Source organism: Herpailurus yagouaroundi, unplaced genomic scaffold (assembly GCF_014898765.1).
Source record: "Herpailurus yagouaroundi ecotype Mexico unplaced genomic scaffold, PumYag 29, whole genome shotgun sequence".
Classification (NCBI taxonomy): Eukaryota; Metazoa; Chordata; class Mammalia; order Carnivora; family Felidae; genus Herpailurus; species Herpailurus yagouaroundi.
The window spans coordinates 111,629,434-111,654,478 of record NW_024412377.1 but is presented as its reverse complement, the minus strand read 5'-3'; the positions used below and the strand labels follow the sequence as shown (position 1 = coordinate 111,654,478).

Below are 25,045 nucleotides of genomic sequence, written 5' to 3'. Positions count from 1 at the left end.
TATCAACCACTCCTTTAGATGAAGTCATTTAAGACTCTTTGTTAAAATACTAGTATTATACTGACAACATGGAATGACAAATGACTTCTGACTGCACACCAGACCCACCCAGGAAATGTCTTTTTGCCCTGCCTTCATCCTGGTGGACACGTTTTTCAGGGCTCAGCTTAAATATTAGCTCCTCAGGGACATCTTCCCTATGCCTCCAACTGCCCTGGAAAAATTGCCTTTCTCTTCTCTGTGTCCCTGCACGCTACGGGGCTCTGTGGCTCCAAGGTCATCACCTACAGTTACGTGGAGGCATGTGCATTTTCCTCACTGCTACATGCCTTCAGAGTTAGACCTTTCTTTCTGCATCATTGCTGAGGGTCTGCATATTAAGGGTCTAAAAACCAAACCAAAACAAAACAAAGAATAACTGCAATAGCTCTAATTATTTGGATAGCTAATAGTCTTTGTGAAGAAACGAAGTGCAGCCTGGATTAGTTATGCTGAGGGCAAAGGTCGGCATGATAGTGCAGACCCTGAAGTGAGAGGGCAGCACCATGCAGACACTGGGCCCTTCTGTCAGCTCGTAAATGGCGTCTCATATAAACACCAATGCTCAGTACATACATGAGCGTGGCTGACATGGGGGGTGGGGGTGAAGAGAAAAGAACCCAAAATGAAGGGGCCCACATGGAGGATAGAGGGAAACCCCCCAGAAGTGCCCTCTTTCGGAGATCTGCTTGGATCAAGCCCACATACCTCACCTGACAGCAACAGGATTAGTGTGGTAAAATGCAAGAGTATTGGATCATCAAAGAGAAGAGCACACCTGAAGTTGTGCATTAGTGTCTGAGCACTTCTCTGAACCTGCCTCCTCATCTGCATCTGTTTGCTGAGATTTGAAGAGTTTGTCAGAAAATACAGGTGAAATCACTGCACCAAGGGCTCCAGAAATGAAAAGTACTGGGTTTTTTTTGTTTGGTTTTTGTTTTTTGTTCTTGTTTGTTTGTTTGTTTTTTGGTCTAACCAACAAGACAATGTAGGTAATGACAACATAAAAGCCACCTGTTAGCGAAAATAAACATATGCACAGAGACTGAAGGCTGGCTCTGGCAATTTCGGTTGGCACAATGAGTACCGAAAATTTGTGAATATTTTATCAACAACTGTGATGACAGGTGCAAACATATAACACAAGTATTGACACTGATGAAGAAAAATGTTCTGGTAGCTATTGGGGATTAAACCAACCAGCCTAATCATCTAAACAGAGACAAACAGCAGTTCAAGTTAAGTTAGGCACATTCTTTTTTTTTTTTTAATGTTTTTATTTTTTTATTTTTTCTTATTGTTGAAGGAGAGAAATACAGAGTGTGAGCAGGGAGGGGCAGAGAGAGAGGGAGACGCAGAATCCAAAGTTGGCTCCAGGCTCCAAGCTGTCAGCACAGAGCCCGACGCAGGGCTCGAACTCACAAACCACGAGAACACGTCCTAAGGTGAAGTCAGATGCTCAACTGACTGAGCTACCCAGATGCCCCAGGTTAGGCACATTCTAACAAGCCTAAGGATGAAGATAAAATTTCTTTTGGAAAAGGGCGATTCATGATGCATTAGCATTCACTTTAAACTTACCCTGACAGGCTTTCTTCTATTTTCATATAGAACTGAGTGTGCTGACATGTGTTTTACTCAAAACAAAAGCAGAAGAGCTCAAGAGACAGAAATAGGAAAATAAGCATAAAGCAATAAGGGGCCAAGTGTGGGAAAAGGTATAAAAAAAAGTCACGAAACACCAGAACCAGAAGAGACCTCACAACTCACCTAACGCAAATTTTGTCATCTCTGCCCATATTATTTTTTTGGCCAACACTGGCATTTGGCATTTTGTTTTTGTTTCAAATACTTTGGTGTAGGACTTGAATGTTCCATCTTCTACTGGCCCTTCCACTACTCACAACTTCTACTATCTTCCTGTCCCCAGAAGACATTGGAGTTTGTGACCTCTGAAATCCAATCCCTTCAGTTTACTGAGGAAACCAAAGCCCAGAGAGGCTGTGATTCACTCAAGTTAGTGTGACTCACTAACCAAGACTGGTGCTACAAATTCTAGTGGGAAGGACCTTTCGGTAACAATTCAGATGAAAAGAAGGGACTAAGAGTCTTGCCTTAAGGTTGACATTTGCACAGCAAATATACCATTTCCTTAGTTCTGTTTCTTTCAGGTGCGGGAGATGAAAGTCTCCCCAAGCTATGCCCTGGTACCACTGCCACTGCTCACAGTGTTCTCTCCACTCGCCTGTATATCTCTGGTAAAGTCACTTAATCTTCTCAGTGACCTCTAAGGTGTTTTCTGGGCTATGCTTGTTGGACTCCTTGCAGTAGGTTGGTGCCGTCAACTCCAAAAGCATCATTTGCAAACACATGTTTTATCTCAGATTCTACTTCTGCACTTATTATAAGGTGCTTGGTAAAGAGATGAAAAATGAGTCTGAGGAATAAGAGGTAACCAAGATTTATTCTAAGGAAAGAGAGCCGGCAGTTACTCCCACGTTGTAGAAAAGACAGCCGACTTGCACAAAATTATCCTACCTCAGTTGTTGTTTTTTTTTTCTCAAACTCAATTTTGTAGACAATTTTTTTCACTTTAAAATCTAGTAATCTGACATTTAACCCAAATTATCCGCTGCTGCATTGAGATAACTTTATTCTCACCATGTAGATAGCCCACTTTTGGAGAGTGTTTAGCAAGCAATAGAGCCCTGTGAGGTTTTCAAGAAAAATATGGTGATACAGGAGTCAAAACAGTACCCATAGTTACTTATGTTACAATAAAGATTATCAGTTTTTAAGTTTCTTCTTTCCAAAACTAATGGATTACAAATTATGTAAAATATACATAACTTTTAAATAAAATCCCTAGCTTTTCCTTTATGGTACAATCATTACCAACACAAGACTGTTCCCACTGGGTCCATCTGTCCTCACTGGATGGTCAGGACTTGTGAAGAGTCTTCCTAAACCAGACACCTCCAACAGCTTTTAATAGATCAGTGAATTCCATTCTCTGTGAAGAGAAGAGTGAGGAACTTTCTGAAATCAAAGCCTTTATGGTCTTTAACCAATAATGGTGGTTAATCATATTTGGCATTTGGATGAGTAGAAAGTTCAAAGAAATTTACAAATGATGTCAGTGTATGTTTCAAATGTTAATTATTGCTTCAGGTAATTATTAAGAGGTAAACAGTGAAAGCAGTACTATCCAATCAGATTTTACCACCCTCTACATGCCATTTAGAAAGTCTTAAATTTTTTCTAAGTATCAGAAAGCTTTTTTTTTTTTTTTTAAATAAGATTGGAATCTTTAAGACAAACTTGCATATGGGCAAAATCCCAGGTTTGATTAAAAAAAAAAAAGCAGAATCAGTAGATAAAAAGGCTCATTTCTGCTGTTATTGTCCTCTATGCCTCGTATTACGGTCTGTTTTAAGATCTCATGTGAAGAAACTTTCAGCCACATGATTCTAATCTTCAAAACATCGTTCACATGGTATGACTTTGCTTTTTTAAATAACTGAGTCTAAAACACACCTGATTTTTTAAAAATATAAATACATATATATATATATATAAATAGAAATAAACTGGAATCAAAGGTTCTTAAAATCACAGATTGCATTTTATCCTAACATAACTGTTTTTCACAGGAAATTGTTCTGCTACTTTAGTAAATTATCACTGAAATGTTTGTTGCAAAGAGTCTTCCAAAGGGCACAAGTTCTTAGTTGCAAACAGTGAGCAAAAGACCTCTTCATTCCCATGTCAGATAACCCTACACTGATTAAAAGTACTTCTATTTTAAATATCAATTATAGTTTCCTAGTTCTTATGAAAATAAAATAATCTTCAGTCCTCTGGTGTTTTCTTTGTTTTACTAGAATGCTCAAGAAGACTACCTTGCTATTACTATGAGAGAGAGGCTGGCAGCTATAAGGAAAATTTGTGGAGGCTGGAAAAGGGGAGAACACCTTCTGTTATATGCTCTAGAAAAGTATCTGGAATCTGTTCTCGGTTTTGACAGAAGAGGCCCAACAGAGATATTATATAATGAATACACCCAGCCAAACACATATATTATTTTTTGCTTTGAGACAGGTATGTTTTATGGGAAATAGAATTTATTCTAGGTCCTCAAATGAGGCAAACAATTCACTTAACAATTCTCCAAGATGGAATTTGCAAAAACTATAGTTTTTTAACTAAATCTTAGATTCACTGAATTATGAAACTTACAGAGCAACACAAACCTACACTGAACAAGCAAAAACTTTCATTTTTTAATGGGCTAGTACCTTATTATCTCATTGTTGTTCCCATTTCATTTCCTCAAATGGAAAGTTGAAACACTGAGGTTATACAGACACTAAAACACACAAAAAATCCACGAGAAGTTACTCATTATATTCTTAAATTAGTGAATATACCCTCCAGTTATCCCAGGGAGTATATTTCTTCTACAAAATTAACTAACAAATGCATTTTCAAGTTGATAAAAAGAAGCAAATTCTCTGTTTATTAATGCTGTACCAGATCCCAACTTACAAATTACTTGCGTACCCAGGAGCAAATATTTTCTTTAAGTCCTAATAATCATAGTTTGTTTTACAGTAATTTGTTCACCTGGGAGACCCAACATGTAATGATTCAAGGTAGTATACTTTTTTGCAGGTTATGTTGTCTTAAGCAAGAAAATGCAAGTGCAAAATGATTCCAAATGCCACAAAATTAGAATTTCCAATGCTTCATTTTGAAGTAAACACTTCAAATTTGGGCCAATGCTATAATGATGGAGAGACATACAGTTGAATTGCCTCTTGCTACTGATTGTAGTAAATAATAATTATTTCATAAATAAATATTTATTTAGTAACAATATTGGTTTTAGTCAATTACTCCAGGACTTTAATGTTTAATATCCGTTTTTGTTCTTCAAGGCAAAAGGAAAGATGTTAAAGATTCAGCCACCCCATATAGTAAAGAGGCATTTTAATTGATTCCTTTCTCAATCATGCGAAAAGATTTTGTGCTCTTCTAAACATAGAAATATTCAGTTACCTATTCTTATACATTAACAGTTCACAAATACTGGCTATTTTTAAGTTACATTTCCTATAAAAATGTATAGAAACGCTCTTCTGGCTGTGGGAATCCAAACAGAGCTCCTGGAGGACACAAATGCTAAGTCATGACTGATACATCTGCTGCATTTGCTAGAGCCCAAATATGACTTCCCTGAAGGTAGATGCAGGAACACAATGATGTATGAGAAATGAGAATGAAGAATGGCTGAATTCCATTACATGGGATATACTCAATCTTGAAATGTGCCTTAGAACCCCCAAATTTTCTGTATGGAACACTCGTTTGATAAATTCCTGATCGCAGTCTCTCAGATCAATGATAATCCCTATGACATTTTCTACTCATCCTGCCTATCACAATACCTTAAAAGGCATACCTACAAAGCCGATACATGACTGCACCAGAGAGCTTCTACAAAAGACTCTAGTTTCATCACTGTTGCAATTTTTTTTATAGGGATATGTAGGAAATTCAGTGAAAAATCTTTAGTAGATATTCATAGAAAGTGACCAGAAAAAGAGTGGAAATGAATTTGGCAAGGTAGATTAGGCCACTGAAAACACTGCCAATAAAAAAGAAATTTGAGTTCTTAAGTTGTACAAAGCAAAGGCCAAAAAAATAACGTCTGAGCTTATACACAAATATCAAACGGTGCTCATAAAAACCATGAAACAATGCTCAATGGGAGACAATAAGACATCGGAGTCAGGAACCTGGACAATGCAGTCATAGCTGGTCATGACCACTTACTATGCTGTTCACAAGATGGGTGATCTTAGGGCAGTTACCCAACCTTACTGAGTCTTATTTCCTGAGCTGTAAACTGGATATAAATTCGAAAGTAGCAAATCCAAGAATTTAATAGTAGACTAAACATACCTGAAGAGAAATGTGCTGTAATGGAAGAAAGAGTAAAGAAATTATCCAGAATGCAGCACAGAAAGGCAAAAATATGGAAGGTACATGAGAGATTAAGAAACAGAGAATAGTATGAAAAGATCTAAAATATGTTTAAAGAATCAAAAGCAGAGGAGAGATTGTGAGAAAGGGAATATTTAAGAGAGTAAAAGACCTTGATCCTCTTATTTAAGAAGCCCCACAAATAACCAATCAGAATAATCACTGAAAGAGTACATTATAAAAACCAGAAACGTCATTGTAAACTGCAGACCACCAAAGATAAAGAGAAAATTATAAACAGCAGCTGCCAAAACATGACACACTATCTATAAAGAGTGTCAACAGACTTCTCATCATTAACAATGGAAGCCAGCTAACAAATGAATGACTAAAACGTACTGAGATACAAAAACCTTCAACCTAGAATTCTATAAGCAGCAGAAATATTTGTAAAGAATGAAGGCATTCTTTACACAGAATTGTACGCTTAAAAATGATTAAAATGGCCAGTTTTGATATAAGAAAAACATAAAATGTAAAATACTAAAACCCACTGAATTATACACTTTAAAAGGGTTAGTTACATGACATGTGAATTACATCTCAATAAAGTTATTTATTTAAAAAAGGAATGAGGGCAAAATGAAAAAGACAAAAACCAGCAAATACTAAGTTCTGAAGAATGTACTCTAAGGAGAAATGTGGTAAAACATGGGTAAGTCTAATAAACAAATACTATATATAAAAACAATAGTGTATGAGGTTTAAAAATTATAAAGTTAAGATATATCAGAAGAATAATACCTCATTTGGGAGGGTGTTGTTAGTGCTTTAAGGTCCCTGAACAGCCTCCGTGGAGGGTAAAAGGTATTTACTGACTTTAAACTTTGATAAATTAGTATGTAAAATGTAATTTCCAGGGACCCAATAAGAAAATCAGAAACAGAATATTGAGTTTCAAATTAGAAGAAAACATGAAATTAGGTGTAAGATTCAAAAAAGTCAAGACAGTAGAGACAAAAAGGCATAAAACATCAATAAATGTTTATACCCAAATATAGAATTTTATTAAATATAATTTGTTACAAAATTTTGACTAGAAACAAAAATTGTCAAGTTGGCATCTTAAAAAATAAACTATATGATGGTTATAAGGGACACAACTAAAATATAATATGGAAAGACTGCAAACAAGTACATTGCTAAAGATAGTGACAGTTTATAATAATTCTAAAAAATGAAGGAGGGAAGGAAGAAGGAGGGACGGAGGGAGGGAGGGAGAAAAGGAGGGAAAACAAATTGGCAGGTGTATTGTATCTATCACTTCATAACAAATTACCCCCAGATTAAGTGACTGGAAAACCCAAATATTTATTATCTCACAGTTTCTGTGGGTCTGGAATCCAGGCACAATGAAGCTGAGTCCTCTGGCTCAGGACCTCAGGCTTCAGTCAAAGCGTCAGCTAAGGCTGCCTTCACCTCAAGGTTTAATAGAGAGTGTGCTTGCAGGCTCACTCACGTGACTGCTGGCAGGTTTCAGAACAGCCACTTCCAAGATTGCTCACACAGCTGTTGGCAGGCCGCACGTCCTCGCTCACTAGAAGGCACAGATAGGAGTTCCTGGCCTGAGGGTCCTCTCCATAGAGCAGCTCACGCAAGTCAGCTGGCTTTCCTCTCAGAGCAGGCCTGGGAAAGAGAGAGGGAGGGCAAGCAAGACGGAAACTGGGTCTTTATGTACTCTAATCTCAAGAGATATCCTATCACTTTTGTCATATTCTATTTGTTACAAATGTGTCACTACACCCAACTTAACATTCAAGGAAAGATTACACAAATACCAACAGGCAGGGGTCACTGGGGACATTTTAAATGCCATAGACTGCAGAAATGAAAAATAAAAACTGTCATTGTTTGCTTATTATGTAGTGAATATGTAGGAAATAAAAAAAAAATCACACTAGATGTTTAGAATTAATAGGAAAGACTAGGGGCACCTGGGTGGCTCAGTCAGTTGAGTCCAACTTCAGCTCAAATCGTGATTTCACGTTTCTTGAGTTCAAGCCTCACATCAGGCTCTGTGCTGACAGCTCAGAGCCTGGAACCTGCTTCAGATTTTGTGTCTCCCTCTCTCTCTATGCCTTCCTCTCTCTCTCAAAAATAAATAAACATTAAAAAAAACAGGAAAGCCTAGCAGGGAGTTTGGATACAAATATCAGTACACAAAAATCAGTTTTATACTATATATAAGCAAGAAGCTGAAAGTGGAAATTTTAAAAATAACCCCCTTCACAATAGGATCAAACAAGAGGTATTTTTCAGTTAAATAATAACTAGTGAAGTTAGGGATGGATACTATTTACTTTTCCATATACTTGAAATTTTTGATACTAACATATTTTTTAAAAGAATCAAATACCTAGGAACACATCTAACAAACGATTTGCAAACCTTTGCAGAGATTTTTTTTTCTCATTTGTTCTAAATAAATGGAAAGATAAACTATGTTCATCCACTGGAAGACTTAATATTGTAAATATAGCAATTATCTCCAAATTGATTTATAAATTCAATACAATCCAAATCAAAATCTCAGAGGTGTGTGTGTGCACACATGTGTAAAGCTTGACAGGCTGATACTAAAATCTGAATAAAAATGGAAAAAGTAAAAAAAACATATATAGTAGAAGTCTTTGGCTAAACCATACCCATAACACAAAGTAAAACCATAATGAGATACCATTATACACCCACCACATTGACAACAATTCAAACTCTGACAATAGCAAGTTTTGGTGAGGACATTAAGCAAAAAGAACTCTTAGACACTGTCAATGGGAAGGTTTACCAGAGCGCAAAGAAAGCAGAAGTAGACTTATTCTTTGCTCTAAACATCATTCTAAGATCTGAAAACAAATCCTGAAATACTAAAAATCTCCCATTCCTTTACCTATTCGGAGGAAAAGGTGGTATCCAAACCAAGAGGAATACTTTTATCCACTTGTAAGTAAACAAAATCTGAGTCACATGTAGGAGGCATTCTGCAACAAAAGAACAGGGCCAGAGCAAAGGCAAGGAAATTCAGTCCAAAGCCAACTAGTGACTGTTACTCTTAAAATTTAGGGTAATTACTTACAGAAGAAGGCTTCCAGATGCTCCATACTCTAAGTGTACCATTATTTGCAAAAGGGCAAAGTAAACTGGGTCTTTATGTACTCTAATCTCAAGAGATATCCTATCACTTAGCCACAACGGACAAAGGCTCCTGAAGGCTCATAAAAAGCCCTACATCACTCATTTTATCATAGAAATAAATGAATGATGTGAGGACACTGGCCAAGACGATGAACTTCAGCATCTGAAGATGTTTTCTAACTGAACTAAATAAATACCAAAAAATAAACACCACAGAGCATAAAAAAACAAAAACCAGTATTTATTTACATTCCATTTACTTTCCAAAGGACGAGGAAGGTGGGAGAAATACAAAGGAAGTAGTCTTGTTTTACTTAACCTATTTGTGCTTTTCACGAAACAACAAAGACCTGACTCACAATCACAGGAACAAGGGGACCCAAAAAGATTACTCAGTTCAATTTTCCATCTCCAGCCAAGACTGAAATTATACCACTGCAGGCAAATGAAAATCAACCCCACATATAGGTGAACACCAGTTAATATATGTTCTAAAAGAACCAGCTTTAGTTAAAGCTGTCATAACATCCAACAAATCTGCAATATGACACAGTCATCATAATGTGGAGCCTTAAGACTCTCTGTACAACAATGAAAACCAAATTTTACACAAAGAGAAGTCACAACTATTAAGCTGTGAAGTCAAGAGCATCACAGTAGCAGTACCCAGTGTCTCTCTTATTCAAGTACATACACTATTTTTAAAACTTGGTTATAACAAAGACATCAGTAACTGAAATGTACAATTATTTTATTAACACCATGAAAGATAACAAATAAAAAAATAAAACTACCCACAAATTTTGTAACAATTACAGACACGCATATTAACCATACCACTATACGTTTGTCTCAACTTTCAACTGATTTGTACACTTTAAAAATAGCATTGGGTTTTACAAAAATACTGATAATGGCTCAACATTAGGAAGTCCGGTAACTTTATATTTTCCGTAGCCTCTATTTTCTGCTCTTCTTTCTTCCATCACCATAATCCTCCTATAACCACCAATTTGCTCGAGGCAACAGCAACAGAGATCTCTAAGAGCAATGTTAAGTACTACATCCGAAAACTTCTAGTTCTTTGAAATGGTTGGAAAGGGTTTTTTAGTGCCCACATCAGGAGCTGTGGTTTCGGTTTCGGTTTTTCAGGAAACAGAAGTGCTTCACTTTCTGGTGTAGGAAATCGTTCTTGGTAGACTTCAGGATAGGATTTTTGAAACTAAAAAAAAAAAAAAAAAAAAAAAAAAAAGAAGATTCAAGATGAGTCAAAAAAAAAAACCCACATAAGGGCCAATAAAATTAGGCGATCTAATTTTAAAATTAAAGACTTTCTGATCTGATTCCATACAAGCTGTTTTTGTTTTGTTTCAATGTTTATTGTTCTCTATCAGAAAAGAGAATAACAAGACAACTAATCGTAATCAAGTTCACTCCAACACAAATCCATTTCTTTTGGTAAGATCATTTGATTCCACTTGCTATAGATCTAATTCAATTTAAATTTGATCAAAGCTTCAAATACACTTCTCATTTTGGTCTTATTTCTTAAAATTTCCCCCACTGCTAACTATAAATAGACTTCACTTTAAAAATATTCACAAGTAATCCTGACTTGAAAATAACTTATGTTCTACACAGTTAAAGAAAATTTTGGCCCAACTACATTTCACGATCTCCCAGCTTCTCCAACTCAGTCCCACCTGCTTCTGCTCAAATGGAAGGGAAAACATTCCAGTATATATGACTTTATGAAAAGCTTAAAGAGAGGCAATATGCTTTTCCTTCATCCTCAACACGGAACTCTTCTCCAAAATTACTGAGAAAAATACGATTGGGAGTCTAGAACTCTGGTGATCTGTGTATAATCCTATATGCATGATGTGATCAGGGATCAAGCTTGCAGGAGTCAGACTTCAAAAATAAAAACAATTCACTTAATCTGGAATCAATACTTTAAGAATGGTTGAAGTAAATCTAGTGTGAGTTAAACACTATTCAATGAAACCCTAAACCTTGTTCCTAGCAGGAACTAAAAACTTTTAGCGCTGCCCAAGGCAAAAAAACAATTTGATACTGGTGATCTAAAACCAAAGCCTTTCCAGTTTTACACATTTTCTATTTGCAAATTCAGTATAATTTTCCTTTCAAAAAAAAAAATCAAAAGGAACCTGTCCTCATTTGATAGTTTCTCTGAATTTAAAGTAATTACTCCACTAACACATCAAGCCACATACCAAAACAAAGGACAAATAATAGAGAAGAGCTCCACAAATGAAGAGTTCAACAATGGTAAAATATCTACACTGGAAAATAAAGACGTGGAAAACAGACCACAATTGTGTAAAACAACGAGACTGCCAGAATGTATAAATTGAGTAATATATTTTCAAAACTGCTATGTCATAGAAGATGAGATTTATATGAAACTTAGTAAAACAGAGAATAAAAAGAAAAAATATAAGAACAGCAGGCAGAAGAAGAAATGACTTCTAAAAATATTCTTCTTTTACCTGCTTCAGTTTTTTCTTCTTCTCTTTGCTGGAGAGTTTGGCATCTGTTATGACTTCTTCCAGCAAGGCTGCCAGAGGTTCCTGAGAGCCGTATGCTCTCTGGTATTCAAACTCCCCTGGACTGATCTGACGGCAAAATGAGGGAGCAGATAGAGTGATATCCATATCAGCTCCTGGGTATTTTATCTAAGGCAAAAGGATTAATAGTGAATGGAATAAGTATATTTTCACATAAACTGCAAAAATTAGTTCAGATCAAATACAGCATATCTCCTACTAAGGGTACCACATCATTCTTCAATTTGGGGAAAACTCTTTGGTAAAAGGTAACAGTGTTTCTATAACTTCAAAAAAAATACCACAGTCACAGTTTTAAGTAAGAGATGTTTACCTTTTTAAACCCAAGATCCATTTTAATAAATAAAAAACCTGCGGGTTCTTTTAAATAAAATCTTAAGTTGAAACATAAACTAAACATGTTGACAAAAATGATTCAAAACAATTATAATATTGACCACACTTTGTGGATCCCTTCCCACATCTGGAGAATCTGATCCTCTCTTTCTTGGGGATGGACAGAGAAACACATATAGCTTGGCTGTTATGTAGAGAGAAGTTCTACAACCATCTCCAAATATGTTAACACTGAAAATCAAGAAAATAAGTATTTAGACATTGGATAAGGCAAAAGGGAGAAGGAAGAAAAAAGAGGAAACATAATACCAAAACCTATAAATAAACGAGCATCCATTAAAAATATTTAATTTCAGGGGCATTTGGGTGGCCCAGTTGAATAAGCATTGGATCTTGCTCAGGTCATGATCCCATGGTTTGTGAGTTCTAGCCCCACATCAGGCTCTATACTGTCAGCACAGAGCCTGCTTCAGATTCTCTGTCCCCCTCTCTCTCTGCCCCTCCCTGCTCATTCTCTCTCTCTCTCACACAAATAAGTACGTAAAAACTTTAAAAATAAATATATTTAATTTACATAAAGCAAATATCAACAGGTATAAAGGGAGAAACTGACAGTAATACAATCATAATAGGAGACTTTAACACTCCACTTACATCAATGGAGAAGTCATCCAGACAGAAAATCAACAAGGTTAGATGGACATAATAAATATATACAGAATATTTCATTCAAATACAGCAGAATACACATTCTTTTCAAATGTACATGGAACACTCTCCAGCAAAGATCACATCTTAGGCCACAAAACAAGACTCAGTAAATTTAAGAAGACTGAAATCATATCAAGCATCTTTTCCAATCACAACAGTGTAAAAGTAGAAATCAGTTATCAAAAGCAAACAAAAAAACAAAAAACCTGAAATAAACAAAAACATGTGCAACTAAATAATCAATGGATCAATGAAGAAATCAAAGAAGAAATTAAAAAAAAAATACATGAAGACAAATGAAAATGAAAACACAATGGTCCGGGGTACCTGGGTAGCTTAGTCAGTTGAGACCCAAAATCTTAAAACTCCCAAAAGCAAACATAGGCTATAATCTCTTGGACATTACCCTAAACAACATATTTATGGATATGTCTCCTCAGGCAAGGCAAACAAAAGTAAAAATAAGCTCCTGGGATTACACTAAAATAAAGAGATTTTGTATAGCAAACAAACAAACCAAATCAAAACAAACCAAACCAAACAAAAACAAAAAACCCCTCAACAAAACAAAAAGACAACACAGTGAATGGGAGAAAATATCTGCATATGATATATCCAATAAGGTTATACTATCCAAAATATAGAACTTATATAACTCAACATCAAAAAAACAAATAATCTGATTTAAAAATGGGCATTAGACCGGAAAAGACATTTTTCCAAAGACGTACAGATGGCCAATAGAAACATGCAAAGATGCTCAACATCACTAATCATCCAGGAAACAGAAATCAAAACCACAATTAGATACCACCTCATACCAGTCACAATGGCTAGAATCAAAAAGACAGGAAATAACAACTGCTGGCAAGGATGTGGAGAAAAGGAACCCTCGTGCACTGTTAGTGGAATGTAAATTGGTGCAACCATTTTGGAAAATAGTATGAAAGTTCCTCAAAAAATTAAAAACAGAACTACCATATGATCCAGTAATTCCTCTTGTGGATGTTTACCCAAACAGAATGAAAATACTAATTTGAAAATAAATATGCACACACCTACGTTTATCACACACGAAGAACAAAACCTTGCCATTTGCAACAATTAAGGATAGAGCTAGAGAGTATAATGCTAACAGAAATAAGTTACTTAGAGAAAAAAATTACCATATAATTTCACTCATATGTGGAATTTAAGAAACAAACCAAAAATAAATAAATAAATAAATAAATAAATAAATAAGCAAGCAAGCAAGCAAGCAAGCAAAGGGATAAAGAGAAAGACAAACCAAGAAACAGACTCTTAGCTATAGAGAACAAACTGATGGTTACCACAGGACAGATGGTGGGGGATGGGTAAAAAAAGGTTATGGGGATTAAACAGTGCACTTGTCATGATGAACACTGGGTGATGTACAGAACTGTTGAATCACTATATTACACTCTTGAAACTAATGTAGCACTGTATGTTAGCTATACTGCAACTTCAAAAAAAAAAGTGGTATATACATGGAACATTACTCAGCCATAAAAAGAATGATATCTTGCCATTTGTGGCAACATAGATGGACCTATAAGATATTTTGCTAAGTGAAGTCAGATAGAGAAAGTCAAACACCATATGATTTCACTTACATCTGGAATATAAAAAAAACAAACAAATTAAAAAAAAAAACAAATTTACTCTCATATACAGAAGAAGGGGCACAGGGATGGGAGGAGATAGGCAAATAGATGAAGGGAATTAAGAGGTAAAAACTTCCAGTTAGAAAATATAAATAAGTCACAGACATGAAAAGTACAACATAGAGAATACAGTCAATAATGTAACAATGTTGTATAGTTACCATACTCATTGTGAGGAGCACTGAGTAATGTACAGAACTATGGAATGGCTGTGTTATACACCTGAAACTAATGTAACACTATGGCAATTATACTTCAATTAGAAAGAAATTAAAATGTTTTTTTAGGTAATAATTTTTTTCTGTACATGTTCCTTAAAATGTTTTATTAACTGTTAGATATTAACAAATATTATCTTATCCATTTCCTGATAGGATATATTAAAACGTCCCATTGCAATTGTGGATTTTCAAGTCAACTTGTAATTTTGTCATCATTATACATTCTGAGGATCATAATGTGCATACAAATTCAAATATTTTTTCCTCCGATTTTATTTTTTATTAAATTTTATTAAATTTCTCATTATTCTTAATTCCAAAAATTTACATCACGGTTTTGCCAGTGCCTTCTTGCCAAAGATTACCAGGATGACATCTGTGGTCAAAAAGAGAGAGGTAGAATGAATTGTACTGCTAAAGATGACCACAAACCATAAATAACAATGGGATTGTATTGGGGTACCTGGCTGGTTCAGTCGGGGGAGCACGCGACTCGATCTCGGGGTTGTGAGCTCAAGCCTCACGTTAGGTGTAGAGATTACTTTAAAAAAATTAAATCTTTTAAAAAACAAGAACAGTGGTGTCTGTCAATGCGAAGGTGGTCAAATGGTCTAGGATTTGGACTTGTGAAACTCTTATAGAAATTAATACATTTAAAAAGCAGACCTTTTTACAGGGGGATTGGGAACAAAGCACACCCACAGACGCAGGGAAGACCCATGCCCAATAAAGGCCTTCATGCTAGGCTGAAGGGGAAGACTTTTCTTTGTATGGAGCCAGTCTGCAAAGAGGTGATGTGGGTGTTTTATCAAATGCCCAAGTTTCAACAAAAGATCATAAGGCATACAAAGAAACTTGGAAACATGGTCCACTAAAATCAAATCCTAAATCTCCAGAAAGCAAGCCTAACAAAACACAGGCCTCAGACTTTAGTAGACAATGATTTTTTTTTTTTTTTTTTTTTTTTTACTTTACACCCAAGTTAGCATGTAGTGCAACAATGATTTCAGGAGTAGATTCCTGAACGCCCCTTAGGTCAATAAATTTTTAATTAAAGAATTTTACATGTGATTCTTTGCACTGCCAATCACCACAGTTTCTCCAAAATCAGAATCATAATCTTCAAAATAGCCCTTTTGAAAAGAACTTTGGTTCAATCCCCAGTTGTCACTGTCACTCCAGAGTTCTTTTCAGTTGGACTTCTTTGATCTCCACTTGAATATGGACAGACTTCAAAAATTCCCCACACATTTAGGGTCAGAGTAGGTGGATCTGATCTTCCTGGTGCTCAATTTCAGACAACCTCTAAACGTAAATGAGTGCAAATCATAATCACCCCTAAACTATCCCACCCTAAAACTGTAGAGATTGTTGGGATATGCCAATACCTAAAACTTAAAAAATTTGACTATTACATCTTTCACATAGTTTTAGCAGAAAGACGTCTTGTAGTTCTTCCTACAGATCTAAACACATAGTTCTGTGAATACAGTAAACCACACATATACTCTATGAGGAGTTTCCAATGATGTAGGTCTAGAGACAAAGTCCCATCAGGATAGACCTCAGTTAAAGTGTTCCATCTTCCCAAAAATATAACACCTTTTGTTCTTCTGCAGCCAGAAGCCTAGTAAGGAAAATTCTAGATATCTATGATTAAAGATAGCAAAGGAAGAAGAGGACTGTAGTGAAGGCTGATAAAAGGTTGGTGTCAAAAACACCTACCTCACAATTTATCTATCCCAGGATCAGCTGTGTAATTTCCCCAGAACAATCCAAATAACATTGTTCATTTTCAGAGAAGCACTTCCCTAAATCTCACATGCTGTAGGGGCTGAGTAGTCCACATGAGAGAACAGAAATCTGATACTGAAACAACTAGTCAGCAATTCTACTGAGTACTTCCAACAGAGAAAATGTAATTGGACAAATGGTTGCTTACTGGTTTTATGTAGTGCCAGAGCAGTGCCCTCCTCAAGATCATGATAACGTGCAGTTAAATGAATCAGCACAGCTCAGCCTTCTGATCCTCAACTGAGAGCAAAGGGCTCAGTTATAAGCTGCTGCAGCATACGCCTGTGCTATGGGACACACAAACCCAGCAAGCATATAGAGGAACATAGCTACTGCTATCAATTCTCCCTGCAGAAATTCAGTGAAGTATTTCTTCTTTACCTTTTTTATATGTTAGGGTCATAGGGGCGCCTGGGTGGCGCAGTTGGTTAAGCGTCCGACTTCAGCCAGGTCACGATCTCGCGGTCTGTGAGTTCGAGCCCCGCGTCAGGCTCTGGGCTGATGGCTCAGAGCCTGGAGCCTGTTTCCGATTCTGTGTCTCCCTCTCTCTCTGCCCCTCCCCCATTCATGCTCTGTCTCTCTCTGTCCCAAAAATAAATAAATGTTGAAAAAAAAAATTAAAAAAAAAAAGAAATATTGGGCAGAGGGAAGATTTAACTAAAACAGCACTAAGGCTATACTTTTTACCCGTTAAAACAGCAAAGGTATATGTGTTAATGATAATACCCAAAGTAGCACAAGGGTGCAAAGAAATGAACACTTTCTTAGACAATTCATGGGAATATACATTGGCATAATCATTCTAAAGGGAAATTTGGCAATATGCAATCAATACTTAAAATACACCCACATCTGACTCTTGATTTCAGCTCAGGTTGTGATCTCATGGTTGTGATATGGAGCCTTGCATCAGGCTCTGTGCTGATGGCATGGACCCTGCTTGGGATTCTCTCTCTTTCTCTCTCAAAATAAATAAATAAACTTAAAACAAATTATTCTTAGAAAATAATCAAGGATTACCACCAGACCCCCCCCACCAAAAAAATCTAGCTACAAAAATATTTACTGGTAGGTTGTTCGCAAAATAGAGGGGGAAATGGAAACAATCTAACCAAAGAAACCCATTTAAATAAATTATGGTATATATCCATATTACCGAACACTATACTATCAATAATAACAATACTGTGGAATGACATAACACTAATGATGATGATAATATTAACAGCAGCTACCAACTGAGGGCCTAGTATGTGACAAATATTATTCTAAGCACTTTACACATCTTAAGCCATTCAATCCCTAAAACAACCCCAGGAGGTAGGTATTGACTATTATTATCCCACTCTACAGATAAGAAAAGAGGGATGTCAGGTAGAGGCTGAAGCAGAGACGTTTTATAAAATGTGCCCAAGGTCACAGGGCCAATAAAGGGTATATCAAGAACACAAGTACCACTTAGCTCCAGGGTCTGAGCTCTCAACAACGCTGGTGTCAGTCAAGAATATTTAGTGATATGGGAAATATTTCTTGTTGTACTATCAAAAGAAAATAAGGTATAAAAGAAAAGAGCAAGAATGAGAGAGAGAGAGGAAAGGGGAGGGGAGGGAATGGAAGGGAAGGAAAGGGAAGGGAGAAGAAGGGGGGAGGCAAGGCAAGACAAGACATGACACAGAAAAACATCTGAAAGACGATAATACTAACTGAATAGGTAGTGTTACTCTTAGAGTTTTTGGTGTACATTTTCTATAGTTTCCAAATTCTTTCAATAGATTAGGTTGACAATTACCCAAAATTTTTTATTTTAATTTTTAAATTGCACACTGAAACAGGTGAACAGTTATTCACCCTGAAAATACTTTGGGAGGTAGCAGCTCACTGGTCCTTAATCGTGGAACCTCAAAAAGTGCTTAAGCAGAAAGAGGGCCAATCATTCCAAAGGAGCTAAGCAGACCTTTTGCTTGCATTTATCAAGTTTCTGCTCCCACAGGCTGACATACAAACCCCACTTGGGGCCCACATAATAGTTATGCATTACATTTCTTCTGCATCATTTTAACAGAACAACAGTAAAAGCTACCTTTCAACGAGTACCTGCTATAAGTCAGACATTTATGCTAGGGGTTTTACAATACAGTATTCTACTCTTAGCAACAATTTTATAGAGCAGGTATGACCCATTTTAACACTTGCAGAAACTACAATTCAGAGAGGTTAACAGACTTGCCCAAGGCCACAAAACCAGGAAAAGGGAAAACAAGGAACTGGCCCAGCCAGGACTTTACGGCTCTAAGGCCATTCTTCTACCGCACCACGTTTTTTGGAGGCAGTGTGGTATGAGAGACCACGGATTCTGGAAATTGAGTTTATCTGTGTGAATCCTGGCTCTGTGACGTAAATTCTCCATGCCTTAGCTCACTGATCGAAAAAATGCAAATATCAATTGTATGTAGGTCACAGGGTGATTATGATCAAGACATGTATTACACATAAATCATTTCCATCAGGAAGTATATGCAGATTCTAAACAAATTCACTTAAGGAAGTTGCAATCAGAAGTATGCAGCATTGATTACATAACCAAACCAAGTAAGCATTCTATAAGTTTTCAATAATACCAAACACATATAGAGCTTATCATGCAGCAAGCCCTGTTGGAAGCACTTTGTACAGATTTATTCACTGACTTCTTCCCAACAAGAGGTTCCAAGAAACCTAGCAAGTTTACATGACTTTCTGCTGGCAATTTTAAAGGACTGGTACCATCCCTTTCTTTACCTGGACTCTTCGTAGATGAGCCACACGCTCCTCTATGGAGGTCTGCAAGGCCAAAGGGACTTTCAAAATCTCTTGGTAATTGTCCATTAGAAACGTCACCAACCTCACAGCTAATAACTCATCCAAGTCTACTTCATCCTTGGAACACAAGATGCAACGGGAAAATGTCTGAACCATCTGAAACAAGAAGGGGAGGTATTTTTTAATGAAACACAGATGAAGTCTTCTTTCCCTACTGAGTTCAATCTAATTTGCAAAAAACAAATGTGACTAGTCAGGGAGAAATGGCCCATAGGACAGGGTACACATCTAATCTGGCACCTGGCCATACCTGGTCATCTGAGATGGGCTGATTTTTATCAACCAGCAAAAGAGAAGGTGCGTCTCATCTCACAGAGACTCAGCACACATGCTTGTCTGAGCAGCTTTTAAAGCACACCCCTTTACAGACAGTTTTAAACATATATAAACGAATTCTGAAAATTATTATCACTACCATTACTTGAATCATGTTGCATTTCAAAGTTCAAAGTACTTTAAAGCCATTTAGTTTACTAATATCCTTATTTCACTATTGATTTTTTTAAAAATCTGCTAGCACAACATAAATGCCTCAACAGTTATGTTTTTTCCCAGTTAACTGTAATTTTCTCTAGGATTTTGGGTGTACTTTGACAATCACATTTGAACAAAATCATTAGACTTTGTAACAAGTTCATTAAATGATGAGACTTTACAAAAAGCAGAAATATAAAAAATATTATGTAGCTGCTTTCATAGAAGGCATATTAACTATTTCCTTCTTTAATACTATCCTTTGGATACTTTTTCCTTTTCCTACTAATTTTACTGCTGACAATCTTATTTTGAAACCTACAAGCATGAAATCATGTAATTCTGCTTAATTAGACTTCATTTCATCAACTTACTGCAGAGGATCCTTTATTTTTCATTCACATGTACGTGTATAGAGAGACACGCAGACAGACATTTTTTACCTGGAGACTATGGACCTTAGGGAATCTGAATGCCTTGAAATTGTATGCAAAATTTTACATGTGTATCCTCCTGGGGAACAGTGCAAAGTTTTCTTCAGCCTTTCACAAAGGCCCATTAGCCCCATTACCTATCTACCCAACCAAAACCAAGGTCAAGAATCCCTCTACTGGGCACTGAGTGCTCCTCTGATCTTACCCCACCCCACACTTCTAAAACTGGACCAGAGGACCCCCAGAGGTACACCATGGTTCACCTGGACGTGAAAAGGACATACACCTCAAAGAAGCATCAAATTTGCTCTAAGGCCTCCAATTTTGAGGAAAATTAAAAATTTTTGTAATAAGAAATTCTAAACATAAACCCTATTTTAAAAGACATACTAACATTAGCAAAGTAGAATTTAAAATTATCATATGTGGCACACATGGGTGGCTCAATGAGTTAAGCGTCTGACTTCGGCTCAGGTCACGATTTCACGGTTCGTGAGTTTGAGCCCCACATCAGGTTCTGCGCTGACAGAGCACAGCCTGCTTAGGATTCTCTTTCCCTCCTTCCCTCTCTGCTCCTCCCTTGCTTGCTCTTTCTCTCCTTCAAAAATAAATAAATAGATAGATAGACAGATAGGGGCGCCTGGGTGGCTCAGTCAGTTGGTTGGGCTTTCAACTTTGGCTCAAGTCATGATCTCACAGCTCGTGAGTTCGAGACCCGCATCGGGCTCTGTGCTGACAGCTCAGAGCCTGGAGCCTGCTTCGGATTCTGTGTCTCCCTCTCTCTCTGTCCCTAGCTCACTCACATCCTGTCTCTGTCTCTCTCAAAAATAAATAAACATTAAAAAAAATAATAATAAAATAAATAAACAAAAACTTCAAAAAATAATAAAATAAAATTAGCATACATTGGTAAGCAAAACTGAGAATATTTTATGGACCCTAAGATCATAACCTGAGTGAACAAGTTCTCAATCTCCCTGCCAGGCTATCTGATCCAACTCTGTATTTTACTTCTTTCCTCTTTACCTCATTATACAGGCTGCGTCCACTTGTTATAGTGACAAATGCTTCACAACCCTTTTTGTCGTGGAGGAAAGAATACTGTTTTCTTGAGAGACCACTTATCCTCACTGTCCACCCTTCCTTCTCTTTATGTTGACAGTAGGCCCTAGGCAGCAGACCCCTTTAAACTCAGAGCCTATCCCTACTCACTCTCCACTTTGCATTATGTTATTTAAGATACTAACACCCAAAGTGTTTAGTGTTGGGGTGGTTTCCAAGCGATGGCTCTACAAGCAAGCCTGCCTTGCACCTTCTCTGGCTGCCAAGCTAGTAAACTCTACTCAGGTGGATTTTATTGCCAAAACTGAAGTCAAGTTAGATGGTAGAGATCAACCTACCAGTGTTCGGGTACCAAGGCCATCACACAGGGGTGGCATCTCCTTATTTAGGCAGATTCTTGCCATCATCCTCATCAACAGCTGTAACTTTCTCCTATTTTCAGGTGGCAGGAGGAGGCAGCAAATCTGAAATGCTTCAATAGCCATTTTCTCTTTCTGTAACAAACCTGATTTAGAAAGAAGTTTTTAATCTTTTAAAACCAATAGCCAACTTGACTCCATTATGTTTACATTTTTCAAATTATGTACTATTAAAATTATATAGAACATGTACACACATCCAACTACGCTGGGCCAAATGATTATAGATCTAATGCATTGGCACCAAAAATACAAACCATCAACTAAGGATGACAAATATATAAAACAAATACAGCCATTTCCCTCTCTCAGATTTTTTGTAGTATTCTTTCCCAGCAAACCAAGAGCAGTCAGGTTAAGTCTAACCTAACACTCAACACTCACAGTTACTACAGGATGAAGACAGCATGAGCAAAGATATGAATGTGCCACTGCTGCCCTGAATTGCCCCCTTGTATCATGTCCCTGGGATGAGCAGGGTTACCATCTAACAGGATTCTCACGGACTGAAAACAGGTCCGATTGGCCTACAGTCAGACCACTGCCAGATGGCTGCACTTCTTTCCAAACAACACACATCAAATAACCCTTCCTCACACATAAGCTGTTCTTCCTAGCTAAGTGTACCGATTCAATCATGTTATATGCCAGCCCTCCTCAACCAAACTACAGTCTTCTAATACTGTGCTACAAATCACGGTTCTCTAATACTGTGCTCTCTTCAACCACATTTGTCCCCAGACACATCCACATCCAAACCCTCTAATGAGAAGAAACTGCTTTCATCAATTTATTTGTTCCATGTCCAATCTCTTCAAGTTCCCAATGGTTTCTCTTAGAGGCAAAACCATCTTTGGCACCCAGTAAGTATTTCTGACCATCTATGATATGCCAGGAACTGTGCCAAGTCCTGGAAATATGAAAATATGCCAGGTCCCTCACTCTGAAGAGCTGATGTGCTATGAGGAGACACCCATTAAAAAATTGTAAATGGCAAAATGTGAGAGGTGCTGCAAGAGACATCTGCAAGGGCAACATTAGGGAAATTATAAGTCATTCCTTAGGACACAGCACAGGCTTGGCATAGAAGTAAAGCTGGAAAGGTCAACAGAGATGAGATCCGAAAAGGCCTTGAACGCCAGACTAAGGAGCTTGGGTTTGGCCCTGACGGCAGTGGGTGGGCATGGGAGAGAAAAGGAGGCAGAAGGGGAGCTTTAATACACCAAGTTCAATCCTAGATGTTCATTGAAAATACTGCTGCTGATTCTCATCACTAGACCTTCTTTCAACTCTATATAATCAGGTCTATGAAAAGAAAAAAGGTTTATGATCAAATATTAATTCTTTCTTTCACTTATCCAACAAATATTTATTAAGCCTTGCCTGTATTCCAGGAACTATTTTAGAAGAGGACATACAGTAGGAAATAAAAACAAAATCCTTGCCTGATGTCATGGAGCTTACTTTCCAGCAGATAATAAGCAAAGAGGTACAAACATATGGCAGGTGGAAAAATGCTATGGAGAAAAAAGAAAGGAGCAGGGGAGTGATGGGATGTGCTCAGAAAAACATTTTTGGTTTTTTGGGAAAAGTCTCTAAGGAGGTGAAATTTGAGCAGAGATCTGAAGGAAATGAGAGTAAGCCAGGGAAGTTATCTGAGAGACAAATTTCCAAGGTGGAGGAAAGAGCAATGACAGAGATTGTGACACGAGAGTATGTTTGGAGTGTGTGAGGAAAAGCAGTGAGGCCAATGTGAAGACAGAAGAGTGTATAAGAGCATTCAAACAGGAAAGGAGGTTAGAGTGGAAGGTAAGAGCCACATCAGGCAGAACCCTGTAGGCTACCATTAAGAATTTTGAGTTTTATTATGAGTGACCTCAGAAAACACTGGAGGGTTCTGGGCAGGGGAATCATTAACCTGAATTACTTTTTACTCTGGCAGCTCTAGAGAGAAGAGATTGTAAGGGGGTAACACAGAAGGAGGAAGATGAGAAGCATGATGACAGTCTGGATAAGATAGAAGAAGTGGAACTAGTAAGAACTAATTAAATTCTAAATCTCTTTCTCCACAAAGCCTTCTACTTTTTCCATAAAGCTTTCTATCACATTAGCCCACAAATCCCTTCTTTTTCCAAATTATAAACACCTTTTGACAGACTTTACCTTATTTTATTATGATTCATGTATATATACAATATGTATATTGTATATATGTACTGTTTTACCAAAGAGAGAGCAAGCTAATTGAAAGCATAATCCATTTCCTTTGGCAAGCCTTACTTCCTGATAAAGTACAGGTGAACATTCAAATACCTATTTGTCAATAGAGTATTACATGGCTATTAAAAATGGTAAATTTTGAAGTTATGGAACAATATTTCCAGTACAATATTTATGAAGAAAATCACAATAATAAACCTTATAAAAATAAGGTAGTAAAAAGGAAAAGATCAAGACTACATCAATTTTCTTTTAATTTTTAGATTTCTTTGTTGGGACACTGTTAAACTAACACATAAAAGTTACATTCATCAAATCTTTTAAAAAGTCTAAATTCTAAACTTCCAGTTGCTTAAATCCCAAACTTGGAGTTGGTCATGATTCTGGGTTTTATGAAAATTAGGGTGAGAATGTATCAGTAAATCCATCTCAGGAATTAATCTACACAAACCTACACAAATAGGAGACAAAGTCCACCCTTGACTCGCATACATCCCAATAACTCACTGGGCCCCCTGTGAAGCCAGGGACTCCCTTCCTTCTGCCACGGATCCCAAGTGAGAACTCCCTGCAATTCATTCCAATTGCCAACTTCCCACCTCCTGTAAAAAGAGAATGCTACTGATACCTTCCTCCATTAAATTCCTAATCTCCCCCAAACAATGCCGCAGCCTCTGGCTGTGGAGGAGCCACCATCAATAGTTTGAATGAGGGAAGCTCCTGCTGAACAACACTCCAGAATGTGGAAGGAAGGAGAGTTGCTTATGCCCAAAGCTTGAAGAGTAACATGAAACTATGAGGCTCCTAATACTCCCTCCTGGAGCCTGGAATGCATTTTACCAGAGGAAGGAAGAACAAAACAAAACAAAACACTGTAGGGACTGATTAGGCCTACAGTACCATTAGATTTTAACTACAGCTAAAATTCATAATGAATTAAGTATATTCTATAAATTGATCTTATAACTTAGCTGTCCTTTACAGCACTGCTTCTTGGGGAGGGAGGCAAGGAGCAGAACA

General features: G+C 37.0%; 1 protein-coding gene and 1 non-coding gene across 3 annotated transcripts in view; both read right to left on the bottom strand.

Moving 5' to 3' along the window:
* Positions 1 to 9,436: 9,436 nt before the first annotated feature.
* Positions 9,437 to 25,045, bottom strand: part of DEPDC1B (DEP domain containing 1B) — an 86,242-nt gene continuing 70,633 nt past the window's right edge. For both annotated transcript variants that reach the window (XM_040452505.1, XM_040452514.1), the window contains 4 exons: positions 21,725 to 21,891; positions 19,336 to 19,512; positions 11,733 to 11,918; positions 9,437 to 10,441 (listed from right to left, as the gene is read on the bottom strand). In XM_040452505.1, the coding sequence (XP_040308439.1) occupies positions 10,280 to 10,441; positions 11,733 to 11,918; positions 19,336 to 19,512; positions 21,725 to 21,891 (692 nt within the window). In that variant the 3' untranslated portion in view covers positions 9,437 to 10,279. The remainder of the gene's footprint in view (positions 10,442 to 11,732; positions 11,919 to 19,335; positions 19,513 to 21,724; positions 21,892 to 25,045) is intronic.
* Positions 16,203 to 16,333, bottom strand: LOC121017043 (small nucleolar RNA SNORA18). Its single transcript, XR_005784601.1, has one exon. It is a non-coding gene; the product is annotated as a small nucleolar RNA SNORA18 (small nucleolar RNA).